Source organism: Astatotilapia calliptera, chromosome 3, assembly GCF_964374335.1.
Source record: "Astatotilapia calliptera chromosome 3, fAstCal68.1, whole genome shotgun sequence".
Taxonomy (NCBI): Eukaryota; Metazoa; Chordata; class Actinopteri; order Cichliformes; family Cichlidae; genus Astatotilapia; species Astatotilapia calliptera.
The window spans coordinates 76240851-76261991 of NC_137424.1; the positions used below are offsets into that span (position 1 = coordinate 76240851).

Sequence of the window (21141 nt, forward strand, 5' to 3'; positions counted from 1 at the left end):
TAAGTTAGTTTTCACCATTTTTAAATCGGTAAAATCATCACCATTGAGTACATTAGGTATGACAGAGACACTCTTGTTTCTATTGGTATACAATGTACTCACAATTCGAAGTTCTTGCCTACAACACGGGACTCACGATGGGGGACATGGACCAGTACAAAGCCGCGTCATATAACGTGCGGAAGGCGGTGAAAGAGGCGAAGCAGCGCTACGGGAGGAAACTAGAGTCACAAATTTAAGTTCAACTTTAACTTCAAGTTTAACCTTCCAGTAAACTGATTCAATCAAATCAATCAAAAATTTATTTTTACAACACATTTAAAAGCAACAGAGTTTGCCAAAGTGCTTCACAATTAGTTAAGAACAAGAGAAAACAATAGAGAAACAAATACAGATAAATGAGAAGACAATGCATTACCATAAAAAACAAAACAAACATAACAAACATAAAACAAGCCTGAAAGTACTCAAACTGAACTTCAATTAAAAGCCAACGTAAAAAAGTGAGTTTTAAGAGGCAATTTGAAAGACTGAATAGACTGTGAAGTACGAATATCATCGGGAAGATTATTCATGAGTCTAGGTCTAGGGGTTGGCAACTCCAGGCCTTGAGGGCCGGTGTCCTGCAGGTCTCCTTTTTAGATCTCACCCTGGGTCATCACAACTGAATCAAATGATTAGTTAATGATTGGGGGGCTATACGTGTTGAGGAGATCGCGTAAATAACTAGGCGCCATATTATTTAAAACTTTGAAAGTAAGTAAAAGAATCCTAAAATCAATACGATATTTTACAGGGAGCCAGTGTAAATTTGCTAAAACTGGAGTGATGTGTTCATACATTCTAATACCTGTTAAAACATGTGCAGCAGCATTTTTGAACTAACTGCAATCAATGGAGAGATGGGTGTTGAAAACCCAGATAGAGAGAATTGCAGTAGTCCAGTCTAGAGGTGATGAAGGCATGAATAAGTTTTTCTGGGTCTTTTGGAGGAAGATAAGGCTTTGCTCTGGCAATTTCACGTAACTGATAATAATTGTTTTTCACAACTGTGGACACTTGCTTCTCTAATCTAAAAGAGCTATCTAAAAACACTCTGATATTTCTTACAGTGTGAAAATAATAACAAGCAAGTGGAACGAGGGTATCAGTTAACTTATCCAAAGGGGACATGACTTCCAAAAACAATAACTTCAGTCTTATTTTTTATTTAGGGTGAGACAATTTTGTGTTAAACAGTCTTTAACATCATTTAGACAGTTAAGCAAAGGCTGCAGTGGGACAGAGACATCCAGTTTAAGGGGAAGTACATTTGGATGTCATCAGCATAACAGTGAAAGGGGATGTTGTATTTCCTAAAAATAGATCCCAAAGGCAGGATGTATAAGGAGAACAGAGTTGGACCCAAAACAGACCCTTGAGGCACACCACAATAAATAGGGGCAGAGGAAGAGGAGTGTTGCCCAGTAGTAACAGAAAAAGACCTCTCTGACAGGTATGATTTAAACTGTGATAAAACTGAGCCTTTAAGACTAACAACATGTTCAAGTCTGGATAAAAGAATGTTATGATCAACTGTGTCAAAGGCGGCAGTCAAATCTAAAAGGACTAAAACAACAGAACAACCTGAGTTGACAGTTAAAAGAAGATCAGTAAAAACTCTTAAAAGTGCCGTCTCAATACTGTGATGAGATTTAAAACCAGACTGGAACACTTCACAAATGAGTGTCTAAAAAGGTCTTAAGTTGCTTGAAAATAGCTTTTTCCAAAATTTTGGACATAAAAGAGAGTTTAGAAGCTGGCCTGTAGTTAGAGAGAACATTTGGATCGAGATTTTTCTTTTTAATAATGGGTTGCTCAACAGCATGTTTGAAAGCAGCTGGTACACAACGTGATGACAAGGAAGAATTTAATAAAAGTAAAATACTAGGCACAATAACCTGAAGAGCTTCCTTGAAAAGGCGAGAAGGAAGAATATCCTGAGGGGAATTAGAAGGTCTTAAGTGGTCGATTACTTCCTTTAAGACAGAAAAAGTCACAGGCTCAAACTGCTGAAAAACAGCCGAGCATTTAGAAGGTAAATCTAGGTCTAACACTGCCTGTAAATGTGTTCCCTTGCTGTGGACAATGAGGGAAAAACAGTGGGGAAAATGGAGTTGCAAATGTGAAGTTCATATTAACACACAGGTTTTGTTTCTAGGCAGTTCTGCAGATGCAGGCTGTGGGCTGAGCCAGGAGTTTAACAGATTTAACATAATAACTAAACTGATTTCATTCCCCAACACAGGATGGCAGGGCTGGAGCAACGATACTGGAAAAGAGAATTTCTGATACTTTCTGAGATATGATGTCACTAATCTTTTCTTTTAATTTCTAGCTCTGGTGAATTGACACATGGGAGTGTGTCAAAAAGGGGGAAGTTGAGTTTTAACATCAAACAATGGTTTTATGAACATTTTATGACATTATTTGTGTGTTTAATAATTTTGGTATGGTAAAACCTAAGCTTGTAATGACCCAAAAGTTCCCAGACTTTTTTAGGGAACGAGTGAGAAGCATAAATCATCATTTTCATGTTTAAGTGTTAATGTAAAATGAAATAAACTGAATAGCCTTTAGAAGACAAAATGTTCATGAGAAGCTGAGTATCACACTGGAGAGGAAACCGTGGGACGGCAGGCTGAATGAAACACATGATTTTTGTGGAAGGAGTGAAATGTTGAGAATGAGAATGTTTTACAATTAATTTCATACACACAGTGCAAATGTGCTCATAAGAGTTGGCACTCAGTCTTTTGAAGGTCATAAGTTTTGTTCGGCGTGATGTCTGGACTGATAAATTGAAGGAAATGACTTTGAGTGCAGAGAATGCAAATATGCTTACACACATGATTAGAATAAGTCCCTGGGTCAGAACATGAACATGATATTCTAAACCAAATTTGCATCACTAGAGGAACAATGAATATCAACATTAGATTATCAAGGCTAGGGAGAGAGGTGTTTTGGTTTTCTGCCTTACAGAGAAAGGAACAGACACCAGACGAGGTCACGGAGATATGAGGATCCTTCGCAGCAGAGATAGACACAGAGACTGCCAAGACAGCAACTGGGGCCAAGGGTCATGGCGTTTGAGCTCTGACTAGTCACCTGAAGAGGATGGATCCCATAAACACAGCAATAACCATGAAGGGGTTGGCGAAAATCCAGGAACACTAGACCAATGAGGTTCGGGAGGCTCTCGGTAAAGGGGGGACACGGCTGTGATCCCAGAATACACAGATCGTTGTTTGAAATTGGGGCAGAATAATCCCCTGATCTGTGCAACGACTGAAGGGTGGTCTAACCCCAGAGGTCGAAGAAAGAAGAGCAGAGGATCACCCGACTGGAAGATACTGGTAGCTGCAGCAATAAAATAAAGGTTAAAAGCTCCTTAGACAGAGGTTCTAGTCTAAGTACATTTGAAAGGTACATGGCAGCACCATGATGAGGTTGGGGAAAACGGGAGCACCAAAATAAAGCTGTGGGAGAACTGGAGAGTGATGGGAGTGTCATCTGTAACTACTGTTGTTGATGTAAATCTAGTTTTTCTTGCATCTGAACTGCGCAAACACAGAGGTCATCCCACATATGGTCCACCTGTTAAAGGGGGACAGAGGGCCTCAAGGGCAACAAGAGATGGACCTCGTAATGTTGGATTGCAAGATGTAAGTGCTCTCTTTAAAAAGAGATCAAAAGGGGGAATTGTGGGATTATAATATTATTTTATACCATGTTATACCCCTGATTAATGATTGTGAAATTATTATGTAGTTTTAGTCTGCATTATGCTCCTGACTTAGAAGGTGATAACTATTACAGTTATTAAACTGATTTGTATTACATTAGACTGCTGATTCAGTGTGAATGAATGATAATGTTTATGATGCATTATACTGCTGAGTCATAAGAAATACTGTTTTCTGAGAGGCAGGACTTTGCTTTTTCTGATAGTAGAGGACACAGAGCAAATTCCACGGGAGACTACACCCCCACCTTTGTTGGAAGCAGACAAACAGGGAGGCAAGGTCATAACTCAGGCTCACTGTGTCATGTTTCGGCTGTGTGGCAGGCAGGGATTGGACCCAAACGCAAACTCACGGGGACAGAACTTGAACTCAAAAGCACAGCTTTATTGCTGGAAAATTGAACACAAGCAATACAAAACTAAACTGGGAAAAACTAAATATAAAGCTCACCAAGAAACACAGGGAGACTCACACACAGCATGAGGGTCGACATGACACTGACTCAGAGAAACACAGGGTTTAAATACACTGGGAAGTAACGAGGGGAATGAGACACAGAAGGAGAGCACAGCTGGGAGAAATCAGAACTGACGAGACAAGGGAGCAAAGTAGGATACACTCACATGAGACACAGACCTTCAAAGTAAAACAGGAATTAGCACAGACGCAAACTAGACTAGGGGAGACAGAGTAACTAAGAAATACAGACAACACCAACAACAAAGAGACACAGAGGGCAGCTACTAAATACTCAGAGAACTAAACAGAATACAAGAAAACCAAACTAAGACACTACACTAAAGAATAAGCTGGGACAACAAAGAGAACTGAGAACACAAAGAATTCAGAGGCACAAGAAACTCAAAACACTGGGTCACTGACCCAGGACCCTGACACACTGAGATTTAGAAAGTATGTGGATGTTTAGGTTTTTACGACTAGGTGGGGGCCATCAGAGGCTATAAGAGTTTGAGTAACCCTCCACCATTTTGAGATTTTGCTGTGACCTCTTCATGCATGTCTCCCCATCCGGATGGTGTATGCTCATAAAGTGTTGAATTGTATGGAATAAAATGATTGTTGATTGAGTATTGTCCTTCCTTCAGCCCAAAGATCAAAAGAATTGGGAGGATTTAACAACTTGGGTGTAACATATCAATGCTGTTAAGCTACTCTTGTTTTAGGCCCCAAACTCTGACCACAAAGAAAATAACATCTGTTGAGTTATTTATGTTGGAAAATCCCGGAGAGTCACATGAGTTTGTTAGCCACCTGCTAAGAAGTGATGTGCGGATCGATCCTGAAATATCGATTCCTCCGATACCAATCATTTATGTTCTAGAATCGATTCTCACATTAAAATATCGATATTTTAGTAATTTAGGGTAGATTTGTAGTTTATCATTAACAGGAACACAGTGGAAAGAAACTATAACATTCAGATTGTCTACATTCAAAGGAACTACTTACTCTTCCGCCTTTCATAGTCATGTGTGAAATACGGCTGTATTAATGTCTCGCAGCCCCTTTGCGTGCGCACTCACAACATGGCTGAGCGTAATTGTGCGGACGTATTTTATCTCCACAAACAGCTGAGATGTGGTTTGCGATACATGTGGCAAAAAAGTGAGATGTTGTGGCCATCAGTGTTGGTCAAGTTACTTGAAAAAAGTAATCAGTAACTAATTACTGATTACTTCCCCAAAAAAGTAATCCCGTTACTTTACTGATTACTTATTTTCAAAAGTAATTAATTACTTAGTTACTTAGTTACTTTTTAAAAACACAATTTACAACCTGAAGAGGTGATAAAGCGATAGATCTCTCAGCCCAATTCTGCTTTTTCTACATAATCCATCATACAAAATGTAATCAAATGGAAAAGTCTCTTTTTAAAACTTGTTTTATTAGTTTTAATCTTTTAACTTTATGCATCAAGCAAAAATTTAATTATATGCACCATTCTCTGACTTGAATAAATTAGTTTAACATTTAAACCTATTTTCTGCACATTCCAGCACATAATTTTTTTTTTTTTTTTGTGTGTGTGTTTACACTCAGTCTTTCAAATAGATGCAAGTAAAACACAGCAGAAAATAAATAAAGTCAAAGACTAGCGGTCCTTTTGCTCTATTTTCACCTGTAAAGCAGGAGCAGGGTAGGCGGAGGTTTACCCTGGTGCAGGTGTGCCGCAGCGGTCAGTGGAAGGATATGGTAGCTCTGTGAATTTCCCATTACATCGTTGCACACTCAGTGCTTGCTTGGAAGTTTAGGGGGTTTTTTCGCTGTAAAAAGAAGTTTTCTTCCCACGCACAACGGACGCTAATGTTTTTGTCACTTTTTATGGAATCAAACTTAAAGTAAGGTCAGTATTTCCACGCTTTAAACGCTGCACGCTCATACTCTCTCCCGCACTCGATATATTATCCATTGTTGATCTGCACACAGCTGTTGTCACAAACGTTGCACTTGCTTACGTCACTGTCATGAGACATTCTCGCAAAAAAAATCACGGTTTTAGTAACGCAGTAATGCAGCGTTCCTATGGGAAAGTAACGGTAATCTAATTACCGTTTTTGCCATAGTAATCCCTTACTTTACTCGTTACTCGAAAAAAGTAATCGGATTACAGTAACGCGTTACCCATCTCTGGTGGCCATACTTGCCAACCTTGAGACCTCAGAATTAGGGAGACATTCAAAAGGGCTGTTGGGGTGGGGGTGATAAATACATTTTACAGTGTTGATTTATCAGATAAAATACAGCGGGGGTGACCGAATTCAGAGGCTGCTTCCACCTGAGGACCTGGCCTTCGCGGTCTAAAGAAAGCCGGGTAGTACATCACGAGCTCCCTCTATGGAGTGAAACTCTGCCGTTCGCTCCTTGCTATCTAAAATATAACAGGGCGCTGACTTAAACTCTCAACCATCTCACACTTTGTTTAATTAGTTTTCTGTTTGACGTTTATTCAGCTGTGTGAAAACCCCGGAGGAACCCTCCCGAGGGATTAATAAAGTTAAATTTAACTTAATCTAATCTAATAACTCTCAGCCAAACCAATTTACTTACGAACAAATGAAACACTGAAAAAGCCAAACAATAACATTTTTAAGTTATCAAAGTGACTTATATATCATGTTTAACCCGACTAGTGAAAGACCGCGGGGGGTTTGAAGACAATGTGTCGGCTCAGATATTTGAAGTTTACACAGCTACATTCTCACCTGAAAAAAGCTTTTTTGCGACCCAGAAAGAGAAATAAGAGTAATATTAAAACTAAGTAGCTGCCGTCATTGTTGGAAAATGGAATTGGCTGGGCTGCGCTATGAATTCTGCGATATGGTTTTTCAATTTTGTTGTCCGGGTGGAAAATCGGGAGAAATTCAGGAGAATGGTGGCTTCGGGAGATTTTTGGGAGGGGCACTGAAATTCGGGATTCTCCCTGAAAAATCAGGAGGGTTGGCATGTATGGTTGTGGCAACATCACTAACCTTGTCAAACACCTCAGAGTAAATCATATCACAGAATATGACGAGCGTATGTTGAGGCGAACTGAAGAGGAGGATAGGGACAGGTGCTGCTAGGGCGAGACAGACGTCTCTCACAGAGTCCTTTAGTGCTGCAGGCAGGCAAGCTGTTCAAATAGTGCACAACATCAGTTTTTTTATTTCTGTATGATGAACTCTGCATTACTAAGTGATAAGAACAAGTAATCAGATGCCCTGTAATCATTATGACGCTATAATTTGAGATACATCAAATAAAATAAGTTTTTGTACAAAGTATCGGTATCGGATCAGTATCGTCGATACCACCCTGAATATTACTTGGTATCGGATCGGAAAGGAAATCAGTGGTATCGCACATCACTACTGAATTTCACTTTTCGCAGGGCTCGGACCTTCCTCCCAGTTTTCTTTAATCAGGTCGAGCACTCCCCGTGGCTTTCTCCTGTACAACAGCTCAAAGGGAGTAAATCCCGTGGAGGCCTGGGGCACCCCCCGCACTGCAAACAACAGAGGGTCTAACCAGCGATCCCAATTGCGTTCATCCTCGTGAATGAACTTACAAATCATGGATTTTAAAGTCTTATTCAGCCTCTCTACCAGCCCGTCAGTCTGAGGGTGGTAGACGCTGGTCAGAATAGATTTAATACCCAGTAGTTCGTACAGTTCCCGCAATGTGCGCGACATGAACGACGTGCCCTGGTCAGTCAGTTTTTCTTTCGGAATACCGACACGGGAGATGACCTGAAACAGTGCCTGCGCTACGCTCTTCGCTGAAATGGTGCGCAGCGGCACTACTTCCGGGTATGGCGTTGCGTAGTCCACCAGGACCAGCACAAAGCGATAGCCGCGTGCACTCCAGTGAAATGGCCCGATGAGATCCATGCCAATACGGTCAAACGGGATCTCCATCAGTGGTAATGGGCGCAACGGCGCCTTTGGCACGGCCGGCTAGTTAACCAGCTGGCATTCTGGGCACGACGCACACCAGCGGCGCACGTCGGCCAATAGAATCGGGCCATTATGCGCTCCAGAGTTTTCTCACCACCCAAATGCCCTGCCATGAGCCGCCTGGAAAATCGTTTCCCGGCGACCACCCACACTTCCAGCAGTCCAGCCCCGGTGTCTTTGCGGCTCCCCGTGGCTCCGGGGCAACCTCGGTGGCCGCTGGAAGCAGCGGCCGGAACGGGTTCCTGGGGTTCCACCCTGCTGCCTGCTCTGTTCCCACAAGGCCACCGTCCCTCCGCTGTGACGCTGCCGCCGGTGGATTGGGCGGCGGAATACGGGCGCTCCATCGTGGCTCCTCACGGCTGGGTGCCGGGTTGGCCGCCAGCTGGTCCTCCGCCGGCGTAACCGCCGCCGTCAAATCCGCCGGCGGTGGCAGCGGACCCAACGAGCCGTTGCCTCGGGCAGGCCCCCCACGAACTGCTCGAGGACGACCAGATTCAGCATCCGGGCCTCCCCAGCCGAGGGCCCCGGTCGCAGCCACCTCGCTGCCGCATCCTCCAGCTGCCGAGCCCATGCAATTGGACGCTCCCCTCCCGTCATCCTGCTGGCCCGGAATTGACGGTGGTAATCCTCCGGGGAGAGACCCAAACAATCCAGCACCGCCAAACAAATCCTGAAATCTATTAGGAGGCAATATAAAGAAGATTAAATAGCAGTAATGTGAGCTTGCTTGGAGGTGAGAACAACATGACCAACAAGACCTTCAAGAGAGCAGTCTCAATGGATGCTGCTTTTAAAGCCAGAGTGAAACGGGTCACAAATCTGTCATTTGCACAGTAAAGAGCTGAACTCATTTTCTAACATTGTTTCTAATAATTTTCTCACAAATTGCAATTTTGAAACAGGCTGATAATCACCAGCAGAGCTGGCATCAAGACTCCAGTGTTTCAACAGAGGAGTGAACTCAGCATGTTTAAAATAGGATGGGGCACAACCTGCCTCAGTGAAATGTTAATGACAGACAGCCAGTGGCGGTCCTAGGCTGTTTGGTGCCCTGGGCGAACACTAATGAATATTGTGCTGAACACAGTCCAAAAGATTCAATAAACTACATTCAGTAAAACCATAATTCACGTCGGCAGTAATGACACCCGGTTACACCAATCGGAGGTCACTAAAATCAATATTTTATTTTATTTTTTTTAATTTTATTTTTGGTTTCACACATGGTACAGCAGTAATTCATTTCCCATACACAACCTTCCTTTCAATTAAAGTAACACTGTGCACTGTTTCCATGCATGAAAAGGAGCAGGAAGAAGAATAAATTCTTATTGACACCTGCCCCCTATCTGTGATAATACAACTAGGCACTTACAACCAAAGTTACACTCCGACAATATTCTGCACATAACAAAAAAAAACAAAGCAAACAATGAGCAATACGACTAAATATCAAACTAAAAGGATCATTTTTCTACTATTAAATTCTATTATTTTCAACTTCTTCATATTGGTTTATCATTTTATTCTTATAGCAGATTTTAAATTGAGAAACATTTGTACAACACTTAAGATGATCACTGAGAGAATTCCAGTTTCTTATGCCTATGACTGTTGGACACATTTGCCTTTGTGTGGTTCGAGCAAACTGGTGCTTAAAATAAAACTTCCTTCTGCCGTCCCCATTTTCTGAACACAATACAAATGAACTTTGTAACTTAAGAGGTAGTGTTTTATTTTTTGCCATAAACATAATAGTTAAAGTCTGTAATTTCACTATGTCTTCTAGTTTTAATAATTTCGATTTTATAAACAAAATATTAGTGTGGTCTCTATATTTAACATTATGCATAATTCGAATCGCTCTCTTCTGTAATAAATATAATGGTTTCATATTAGTCACATATGTATTCCCCATACTTCAACACAATAACTCAGATAGGGTAGAAACAATGAAAAATATAATATTCTCATTGTCTTGTGATCTAATATATATCTAACATTACCCAGGATATAAACTTTTTTTTAACATGTTCAATATGTGATTTCCATGTTAATTTGTCATCCACTATTACACCCAGAAAACGTAATTCTGTCACTCTTTCAATTAATACTCCCTCTATGGATAATACTATCTCTTCCTCGTCAAAGGAGCTTGCAAAGAAAAGCGTCTGGACTTCTTTAAGTTACTTGAAGACGTTTCACCTCTCATCCGAGAAGCTTCTTCAGTTCTAAGGTCAAATGGTGGAGAGTCCCAGATATAAACCTAGTGGGAGTACAAAGTACAGAGGGACAAAAGGACCCCCTGATGATCCTGTGTGACAAAAAAATGTCACACAGGAGCCTGAATGCTTAAGATATCTACCTATTCAGAACCATGGTAAAAGGGTTCTTGCCGATCGGAGCTGGCTTGGCCCTGACTTATCGAAGAATTAAGAAAGCGGAACCAGCTGTTCAAACCCCCACAAGGCTGCCCGCTGGGATTCAAACGATGGGAGAGGCGTGAGTTTCTCAAAATGGGCTCATTGAGTGCAGCACAGATAAGATCTTGGAGAGGCTACGGCTGCTGTGAATACTCAGAATAAGATCTCTGACTGCAGACAGTCAGACCACATCTCGGAAGGGCTCGTGGAGTGGTGCACAGATACTTTTACATGTTCATTCACTGCAAAAAATAATACAAAATCACTAATTTGACATTTTTTAAATTTTTTTGCATGCTAAATCGAGCACTAAGATGAAACAAACCTTGCACCCTCCTAATGAACTAAAGGGTGAGAAAATCATATCAGGGTTTTCAAACTGTGCTAAAGAGCCGGCAACATGCGGCTAGCTTATCTAGGATTATTGTCTCAGACAAGGTGCCAGCTCAGAGTTCAGCTTCACACCTTGTTAAACCAGATCAGTGGAAATAAGTCCAGACGCGCACAGATCACTTCTGAGGAAAGAGGAAGACGTTCAGTTTCCTCATAGTTTCACACCTGAGCGCTACGGTTGGAGGCGGCTGCTGCGGCTAGAGTTGGATGTCTCGAGACCACTTTTACGTGGTCTTGGTCTTGTCTTGGTCTCGACGGACTTTTGTCTTAGTCTCGGTCTTGGTCTCGCTGTTTCGGTCTTGCGTTCTCAAATCGACATAGTGTTCGGGAGATTTGGAGTCAACCATCAGCGGAGTGGGGGGGTGGCTTACTGGGCTTAAGCCCAAAAACAACACATGAAGCACAGAGCGCACCGTCGTAAATTCCCCCTAATTTTGGTATGATCCGAGCTCAGGCACTAGGCGACTGAGCTCAGCACCCATGTGAGCGAGGGGGGAGAAGCTGCTGCCTGCGAATTTGCTGCAGACAGAGGAGAGCTTAAGTTTGACCAGGTACCAAAGCAAATCATTCGTACTGAACTAATAATGTAAATATGACGGTGTGTCACGAAAGAGTGATATCAAACTGATCACTTGGTTGCGTTACTTGCTCTTCGAGTGAATCAACAAATGGATAAATAAAAAGCCGAACAGCAATGCTGATTTTTTAGTCTTAGCTTACATTTCATATTTTCAGTTGTTACCCTCCACGGCTAAACAAACTCTCTAAATCGGTTTCAGTTGTGTACTGATGAACACAACAATGGACATAAGGAGCTTCTTTCAAAGAAAAAACTCAGGTAGATGTTATTTTATATATTATGCTTTGGATGTTGTTCAGTATATTTCTATGCAAAACAAGAGGAATTTCAACACACAGCAGTATATTCACAGTTAAAACCAGATATTTACATACACTTTATGGAGAAAACATAAAAACTTTTTTTACTGTTAAACATCAATTTAGAGTAAACTTTTGTTTTAGATAAATAAATGTTGAAATATCTTTTGAATTAGTTAAATGTCAGAATAAAAAGAGGGAGCTGTCTATTTTAATCACTTTCATCAAATTTAGGAGTACATATACACTAAGTTTATTGTTAATTAATAAGAAAACTCCAGACGATTCCATTCTGAGCTAAAGAAGCTTCTGATAGGTTAGTAGAGTCCATGTGATTTGATGTTACAATTAAAAACTGTTTGTGTTTTTATCTGAAGAGTACATAAATATCTGGTTTCAACTGTATATTTGATGATGTTGGTGTTTGGCTTGATTGTCAGCACAAAGAGGGAGAGAGAGGAGCAGAGAGGGAGAGAGAGAATGACGACAGAACAGAGATGGAACAAGAGCAGGTGAGACACACATGTTAGTCAAATGGTTGTTTGCCAAAACTCATCAGAACATGTATCTAGTACCTAGTGTTTCTTTTTAGATACCATTTGTTACTTTTCAAATTCTATATTTATTAAGTTATGCAGGCTTGTTTGCACAACGAGGCTAAATAATTATATAAACTTTTCTCAATCTAAATATTGTACTTTGGTAGAATTAAAAAATAAGTGTAGTGCAGGTCTATGATGATTTTTAGTGCTACTATCATCTAGTTCTGATTCTGGTTCTGTCTTGGTTACTGTTGTAGTCCTGTTTTAATTCCAGATCAGTTTTGGGTCTGGTTGAATTGGGGTTTAGTCCCTGTGTCTTGATACAGGCCCGACTTTGTTCTGCCTTGCTGCTTAATTAAAAAACTAGTTTAAGGTGTCCTGAATATGTATATAGAATAGCATCTGGCTGCAGTTTAAAGACTTTTTTTGTCTCGGTCTTGGTCTCGTCTCGACTCGGTCTCGGTCTTGGTCTCGTCTCAACTTGGTCTTGGTCTTGTCTTGGTCTCGATACCCTCTGGTCTTGGTCTTGTCTTGGTCTCGGATTAGGCGGTCTTGACTACAAGTCTAGCTGCGGCACACACAAAGCTCCACCTTCACCCCGACATGGAAACATGCACTGAGCTTCAGGCCTGAAGCTCAGCCAATCACAGAAGAGAATCGGGAATGAACTTGATCAGCTGAGAACAGAGACAGTGATTTGAGGTTCAGCTGTCAGAGTGAGGCTACCTCACAGTGGACCTGAGCCCCTTTCCTTGTGCATCTCCCATCAGTTCAGTTCTTTGGGTCCTCACAAAAGCAAAGACCTCTAGGGCAAAGGTGAGGTATTCTTCCTATTCTTCCTCCCCGCAACGTGACATACAAAGAAACAGCAGACAATCCTTCGCCTGTACGTGTGTGTCATGGTCCTCCAGGCCTGCTGTGTGTCGCTGCCATTTCTCTCTCAGTATGAATATGTAGTGTTTTTGTGTTTGCTTCTTTAACCAGGCCTGCTGGGTCCAGGATCCAGGACCTTCACCCTCCTCCTCTAACCGTGCTAGTGAACCAGCTCCCATCTGTAAGTCTGCTTTCCTGTTGTTGCCTCAAAGATTACTCATTTGTCATCTCCTCTGTGCAGCAGCCCTGGTGTTGTTTCCCCGCAGAGAGAGAGAGAGCGCCAGCTGTGGAGTAGTGCTGGTAGAAGTGTATCGAAGCTTCGAGACGACCTGAAACCGTCTCCACAGTGACACCTGCTGGACAATTTGGCTATCACCACATCTTGATGATAATATTGTGTGAAACAGTAACATCCGTGTTGCTCACAATAAATCAGTTTGTAAAGCCAAACACAGAGAGGAATGACTGCAGCGTTTCCTGTAATAACCATGTGTTTGGGTCACTTTAGGTTCTCTGGGAGTTCATGTTATCAGGTTTGTTTAACACACTGTCAAGCAAAGCTAGAGGCTGACATAGCATCAGGTTTTGTTTTTAATGAATTAAAAATCACGCTGCTGTGGATGTTTTATCCTGTAACACTGGCATGATGTTTTACTGAGTCTGTGAACCTTCATTACTTCTGTTGTTTATGATAAATTTGCAGCAGAAGCATTGGTGGGAATTAAAAAGGAAAAAACTAATTTGCCATGAAAACAGTTAAGAAGTCGATCACCTGTATTTAATGGATGTGTTTTTTTAAACTTTCTTTTTACAGATTATTTTCTTTCTGGCGGTGCAGTGTGTGAGTGTCGGGTTACAGAGAGGATGACGTCACTGTTTTATTATAGAACTCCTGTTTTATTTCCTTCCTGAAAGCAGAGAGCAGGTTTTTATTGAGATACTGAAATTCTCAATAACATTCGTTTACAGCACAGCGTTGCCTCCTCTCTCTCTCTCTCTCTGCTGATAGGAGTAAATGGAGCTCTCGCCCTGAGTGAGTACTTGGTGACATGAGGCCTGGGATTTTCTTCTCCTTTCAAGAGACTGAAAAGAAGCTCAGTCGTGTGAAAGCCTGGCTTTCAACATCCCGTTACTCCTGTCTACCTTCTTTATCTCTTCGACCATGTAACCCTTGGCTCTACCTTCACACACTTTCTTTCTTGATTGAAAAAGAACAAACTCTGGGACTGAATTCAGAAGTTCAGATGGTTCAACTTTAGACTTGAGAGGAAAACGATATTTCTGAACCAAACAAAGGACTAAACTTTGGGATGGAAATACAGGATTTTACACACCAATGAAATGAATGGGACTAAATGAGAGGAGGATTTAATGGAGCTCAGGTTCAGAATCATGAGGCCAGATTAATGGCATGGTTAGTTTTCCCTGTGGTCTCTCTTTTCTGCTGCCTGTAAGATCAATCTTCAACATCCTTTGTCCATTGTATCCACTGTCCCTCCCACGCACATGTCCACACCGTCTCAGTCTTGTCTCTCTAACTTTGCAGCGAGTGCACTCCCTTTACCAGCCTTAGTCCTTGTGTTTAAAGTCCCTACTCTCACCTCCACAGTCCCGTCCTTCCTTCTGTCTTGCTGCCTCCGAACAGCTTTCCTTGTCTCTTCCTTTGTTTGCATTAACACCCTGTTGGTCAACAGCACCAGAGGCCATCGTCATGAACCTGGGCCCTGACTGATTCAGTACGTTTATGATCCGCATGTTTGATTTTGCAGAGATTTTATGTCTTTCCTGATTTGACCTTCCCTATTCAGACACACAGTCAGATGCTGCTCTGGTTCAATCAGCTCTCTAAAGCGATTCCTCTGCTTCCTCAGATCTGCTGCCAGCTGCTAACAAGAGTTCAAACTGTCTCACTGACATCGTTTCATATGTATGAATGCGTGATACAGCTTCTACTCCTGCATCAAACTATAATGTTCTCCATGCCAACGTCACTTTTTTTCTTCACTGTGCAGTTTTTGGGGACTTTTTGCAAAAATGTAACACATTTGGTGTGTATATAGGCTACATGGCGAATTCTGATTAGTAAAATAACACAGTGTGTAACATCCTTCAGCATCAACTTAAATCTCTGGAACGCTTGATGTAACCCAACTGTGACGATGAGCACCTCAGTCGCTGTGCACCAACACAGTGTTCTTTACTGTGTGTTCACCACAGAGAGGCAAGCTAGCCTAACTCTGCCCTGAACTGCACAGTATTTTTATGCAACCTTTAAATAAGACAAAGTTAGTACACCCCGACTGTTATGCAGGAGCATTCACAATATGATAAAATATAACTTCACATCATAAACTGTCAAGAGATTTATTCTAAAAGACACTTCTTCAGCTGAGAGTCAGAGAGTGAAGACACACACGCTGCAGACTTTACTTGCAGGGCGTTCACAGAGCTCACATCAGAGTGGGGCCCTGTGAAGTGTGCGCTCTGTTCTTGCACTTGTCTTTATTTATACACAAGAAAAATGAAAACATGTGTTCAGTGGAATGTTGATACGTGAGCATGTGTGTCTGTGTGTGTGTGCATATGTGATTGTGTGTGTGTGTGTGTGTGTGTGTGTGTGTGTGTGTGTGTGTGTGTGTGTGTGTGTGTGTGTGTGCGAGGTCAGAACTGCTTGTTCAACTTCTTACTATCGCTGCGGGAAGATTCAGATAAAAACATCAGAACACGTTTTTTAAAGAACAATCAGCTCTAAGCAAGGAAAAGGTCATCATGCAGGTCATCTATCACATGTAAACTTATATCATTAAAAGCTTATACTGACTACTAAGTACAATTTTCCATTGACACAAACTTTGAAGATGCAGAGCATGATGTCCCATCATCAGACTGTAAACAAACATCCACCAGGCTTCTTTGTTGGCAGAGGTGATGATTCTCCCATCAGGGATCAGTAGCGTGTATTAACCTGTGGTATAAGCAGCAGTCACTGAAATATTACTGTTTCAGATAAGAAAGCCAGGGTGGGAGGGATCTCTGCAAACTGACTTACCTCTGCAAGTGTGAAGCTCAACAAAAATCTGACTCTCCAGTCACAGACAAACAAAACCTCCAGCTGGGAGATAGAAAACGCTGTCTGGGTCTTGCTGGATGTTGCTGGTCAGAGTCACACATTAGCAGAGTGCTTCTTGGTCCCACTGACCCATGTGGACAGCGACTGTGGAGAACTGTTCTGGAAAACAGAGAAGAGAATTAAAATAACAAAAAGCCAAAGAGGATTTCTACAAAGACTCTCTTGGAATCAGCAATCAAAAAATCACTGGTTCATATTTCAATTAAATATGAACAGGTTCCTCAAATGTACGCAGTTCAGATCTGATTTAATTTAATTTCCTTCACACAGCACATTCGTCCAGGCTGACAGGTAAACATAGAATTAATCTCAGGTAACATGACTCATAGTAGAGATTCAGTAAGAAAGATTGCAGGCTCTAATATTATTACCACACAATCCAAGGACACACCAACAGCTCAGGTTTGTAGAAATATTTAAACAAATGTCTTCTGAATATTCAATTCAGGTTCACAGTGGGAGGGTGGGGGCATGTCGTGGAATTTTGTAAATAAAGTCTGCAACACAGAAAGAGCTGTGATCAAGCTTTTTATTACTGCGCCAACACACATCAAACATCACAGTTCAGTCATGTCAGCGCTGCCACAGAAGTAGTGCTCCTGCTCCTTTATGCATTCCAAGGAAGAGGGAGGAAGTTAAACTGATCCTACCACACTTCACGTGTCTCGCTATGAAACCTAACAGATCAATGGTTGTGCTGTTTTGTGCGCTTGGCCTTATCAGCACCTGTAAAGGGAGTTGTTTTCTCAAACTGCTGACGCTGAAGTAAGTTCATCTAGTTTTAGAAACTTTCACTGAACAGTCTATAACAGTGTCACAACTAAGCATATGCATAAGCACTTAAATACTTCAAATGATAATAACAGAACATTTCTATTACAGAGGCTAGAGCCTGTCCCAGTAGTCATAGGTAGAGCACACCTGGACAGGTCACCAGTCTGTCAGAGGACTAACACAGAGACAGACATCAGAATAACAAATCTATTTAAAATTAATGTAAGTTTGCTGCAGCTGGATGTATGAACATGTGTTTCTGTGCTCACAGTCCACCTCTCAGGAACCTGCAGTTGACTTTTAGTCTACTTTAAACAGACCTCACAAAAGGCTGATGTGGCTGGATCAGTAGTCTGATTTAAGTACGATACCTTTGGCCAGGGATTCATCTGACATGGCTTCACTGCAGTCTTATGTGTTTTCCCCAGTTACAGGTAGTAAGAAAATAAACTACTTTTACGCTACGTCCACACGGGTATTTTTGCAAATGCAGCTGTTTCGTCCACGTAAACGGCGTTTCGAATCACTGAAAACTGAGATGTTTTTAAAACTCCTTTTTTGCGTTTACGTGTGGACAGGAATAAAGAGTTTGTCACACAACGTCAAAGGTATGTGGCTATTTTCATGTCATGCTGTGCGCCACGTTATTGTTTACATGAGATGAATTGCAGAATGATAGATAGAGACAAAATACTGTTAATCTGACTATCTGCAGGTTTTACACGCTTACATACACACAGTTACACAGGCAGAGGCGTCACGATGTGATTATTTTACATGCAGTTGGGTTTTTTTCCTGTGTAATAATATTCAACATTGCCATCAATACATTTTTCAAAAAATGCCTCTCTGTGCAAAATGGGTTTAAAAACATAAAAAACTGTGAGATCCTGTTTGTCCGTGATTTGAACCGAGGGAACAAATCGTGGCAGGATCAGCCTGATATTTTTTGTATCCCGCTGTAATTTTACTGTACAGGAAAACTGTACTCTGTCTCTGATGACGTCACAGAGCAGAGTCCTTCTGTCCAATAAAGGATCTCAGATCAGCTGCTGCCATCTTGTGGCCACAGTTGGTTACTGTCTCTGAAAGTTGTCTCATGTTTCCTGTTGTCCTGCTAACAAAGGCTGGAGCTCATCATGCTGAGAGGGCAGCAGCATTTTGTGGCTCTTCACACATGTTCATTATATTCTGATGATCCTGGATGGAGACAAACTACAGATAAGTGTGTTCAGCCCAACTAGTTTATCTCATTACAGCAGTTTGATGTTTCCCTTTGAATCCCCCTGAAGATCCTGACAGTGAAGCACGTACATAATACTCCAGCCTTTCAACTCTGAGCTTATTTAGTTCTATTAATACACTGAAATCTCATTTGTGTCATGAAGAAAGTCTTTAATCAAACAGAATTCAAAGATCAGAAACATTTCATATATGGAGTTAAACATGAATCATTGTTTCAACAACATATTTATTGTTGTCATAAACAGACAAGAAGACAACAACGAAGTGCTCCTCCCATTCAACACATGTCAGTCCATATCCCAGCAAACTAAATCATCTCCATTTACACATCAAATAGAAACATGAATCACTTGTAATGATTAGAAACTTGATAGAATTTCAAATCTAGTTTGGGGAGTCGTTCAGTGAGAAACAGTGAAATGATTTTCCATGTGAAAAGGTGGACAGCAGAAACAGAAAGAAACAGTGAAACTAAAAGAGAAACAAAGAGCTTTGGAACAACGAGGCAGCAGGAGGACAGCTGCAGTTTAACAGCTTCAACTCACTGACAGGAAACAACATTAGAAACATCATCATCCTCAACTCATCTGCTGCACTGACACTGACACCTTCAACGGACACACCTTCAGTTTACCAACAGTGCTGATATATGGAAACATCCTGTGAGTGAAAGTGTGTGTGAAGGTGTGTATGTGTGTGTTAGTATCAGGATCAGAGAACGACAGCTTTCCTCTGTTCCAGTCGAGATTCACTCTGATCCTCTGGAGCTTCTTCTCTACTGAGAGAGCAGAATCAGCTGATGGTGACCATGCTGAGTATTTACCTCTATTGAACCATATTCTCCATAATCCAGAGTCTATGATTCCCTTCCTCTGCACAGACTCTGCTGACACACCCAGTCCCCACCATGTACTGTCTCCAACTTCAACATCCCAGCTGTGAGTCCCTGAGTTAAAGCCCTCAGAGCCCAGGACAGAGCAGTAATCATCAATCCTCTCTGGATTATCAGGAAGCTGCTGCTTCTCTCCTCCTCGTCTCACACTGGTCAGATCTTCAGACAGGATGAGTTTTGGATGAGCAGTGTTTGGGTCCAGAATGAGAGGAGTGTAGGAGACCATGTCCTTCATGTTGTTCCAGATGTTGAAGGTCAGGTTGCCCAGGTGTTTGGCCTGGTCTATCAGAGCTCCTGAGGGCAGCTGTGGATCATCCAGCAGGGGGCAGCGCTGGACTCTTTCCACTGCAGCCTTGTAGTTGTGCAGGAATGAGACGTCTTCAGCTCTCAGCTCCTCCTCTGTGGCTCTGACTGTGTCTGAAAGAGCTGCTATCTCTCTGCTCAGAGCCTCCATCTTCTCCTTCATCATCCCACTCTTCTGCTCCTCTTCCTCCCTCAGTGCAGCCAGCCTGGCCTCCTCTTCCTCTGCTAGAAACTGCTGAAGCTTCTTAAACTGCTCCTTAATCTGCCTCTCTGTGTGTCGGGCCTGGACCTTAATGTGTTCTGCTGTTTGATCAAACTTCACTTGAACTTCTTCACAAACCTTTAACTTCTTCTTTAAGGGCTCCAGAGTTTCCTGAAGTTCCTTCTTGTGTTGTTGTGCAGCTTCATCGATGGGTCTGAATCTGTGATTGGTGTGTTTTTCTGAGTCTCTGCAGACGACACACACTGGCTGCTGATGGTCCAGACAGAAGAGTTTGAGTTTCTCAGAGTGCAGACTGCAGAGATCCTCTGAAGCTCTCTGATCTCTCTCCTGTAAGAACGACTCACACAGGTTCCTTAAAGCCAGATTTAAAGGTGGATAATCCTTTGAAGATCTTCTCTTACAAACTGGACACTCGTGTGTTGGTCTCTCTCTCCACCATCTCTTCAGACAGTCTTTACAGAAGCTGTGGCTACATGACAGAATAACAGGATCTCTGAAGACCTCCTGACAGACCGGACAGCAGAGATCCTCCTCTGATCTGGAAGCCATTGAGTCTGTGAGTGAAGCTGAAAACAGCAGACAGGAAGTACAGTCAGTCCTGGCTCCCCTCCCTCCTCTACCACCTTCACTGAAACTTCCTTTGAGTCGTGTTTTTGCTCAAACTCACATTCAGTGTGTGGAGCGTCAGCAGCTTGAAGCAGCAGTGTTGGAGTTTTCCACTTTTCTCTCCTGTAGCTGGACTCACTCAGAGGAAGCTGCTAGTTTGGTCTGAGCTCAGTCTGATCGTCTGTGCGTCTCTCTTTACTGAGGACGAAGAACTTCCTGTTTCCTGGTTTGTTGCATTTGAGTGACGTGAGGGGAGGAGACAAATGTTGCTGTTTGACTTTTAACTAAGGTGTGTTTCAATCCTGCCTGCAGCTCAAAAGCTGTAAAACAGGTTTTGTGTTTTTTCACCTCCACAGGTCACAACATGAAACCTGTTGTGAAGTTTATAAAATAAAGTGTCACTCGGTGGTGCAGCTGTTTGTCAGCTTCTATTTTAGACTTTGTTCTGGTTCTTGTTCAGGTTCCCAGCAGTGGGAGTGTAATGCAGTCACACACACACAGGTGGTGTTAAGGTGGATTCACTTAGTTACAGACAGTGGTCTTATTTCCTGTAACTAAGGGTGTGTTTCACTCCAAAGTTCAGACATTAACCTGCCAGAAGTTGTAAAAGTTA

General features: G+C 42.0%; 1 protein-coding gene and 1 long non-coding RNA gene across 2 annotated transcripts; both read right to left on the minus strand.

Moving 5' to 3' along the window:
- Window positions 1–15947: 15947 nt before the first annotated feature.
- On the minus strand, window positions 15948–16879 carry LOC145426112 (uncharacterized). The gene is made up of 2 exons (XR_013906870.1): window positions 16405–16879; window positions 15948–16320 (listed from the first exon to the last, which is right to left on the minus strand). It is a non-coding gene; the product is annotated as an uncharacterized LOC145426112 (long non-coding RNA).
- A 1754-nt stretch (window positions 16880–18633) lies between these two features.
- On the minus strand, window positions 18634–20731 carry LOC113019678 (nuclear factor 7, ovary-like). The gene has a single exon (XM_026163474.2). It carries the CDS (start codon window positions 20469–20471, stop codon window positions 19083–19085), a length of 1389 nt encoding a protein of 462 aa, XP_026019259.2. The 5' UTR covers window positions 20472–20731; the 3' UTR covers window positions 18634–19082.
- Between the last annotated feature and the right edge of the window lie 410 nt (window positions 20732–21141).

What these genes read in the sequence shown, in the direction of transcription:
- LOC113019678 (XM_026163474.2), bottom strand. Translation starts at nt 20,471, where the DNA reads ATGGCTTCCAGATCAGAGGAGGATCTCTGCTGTCCGGTCTGTCAGGAG.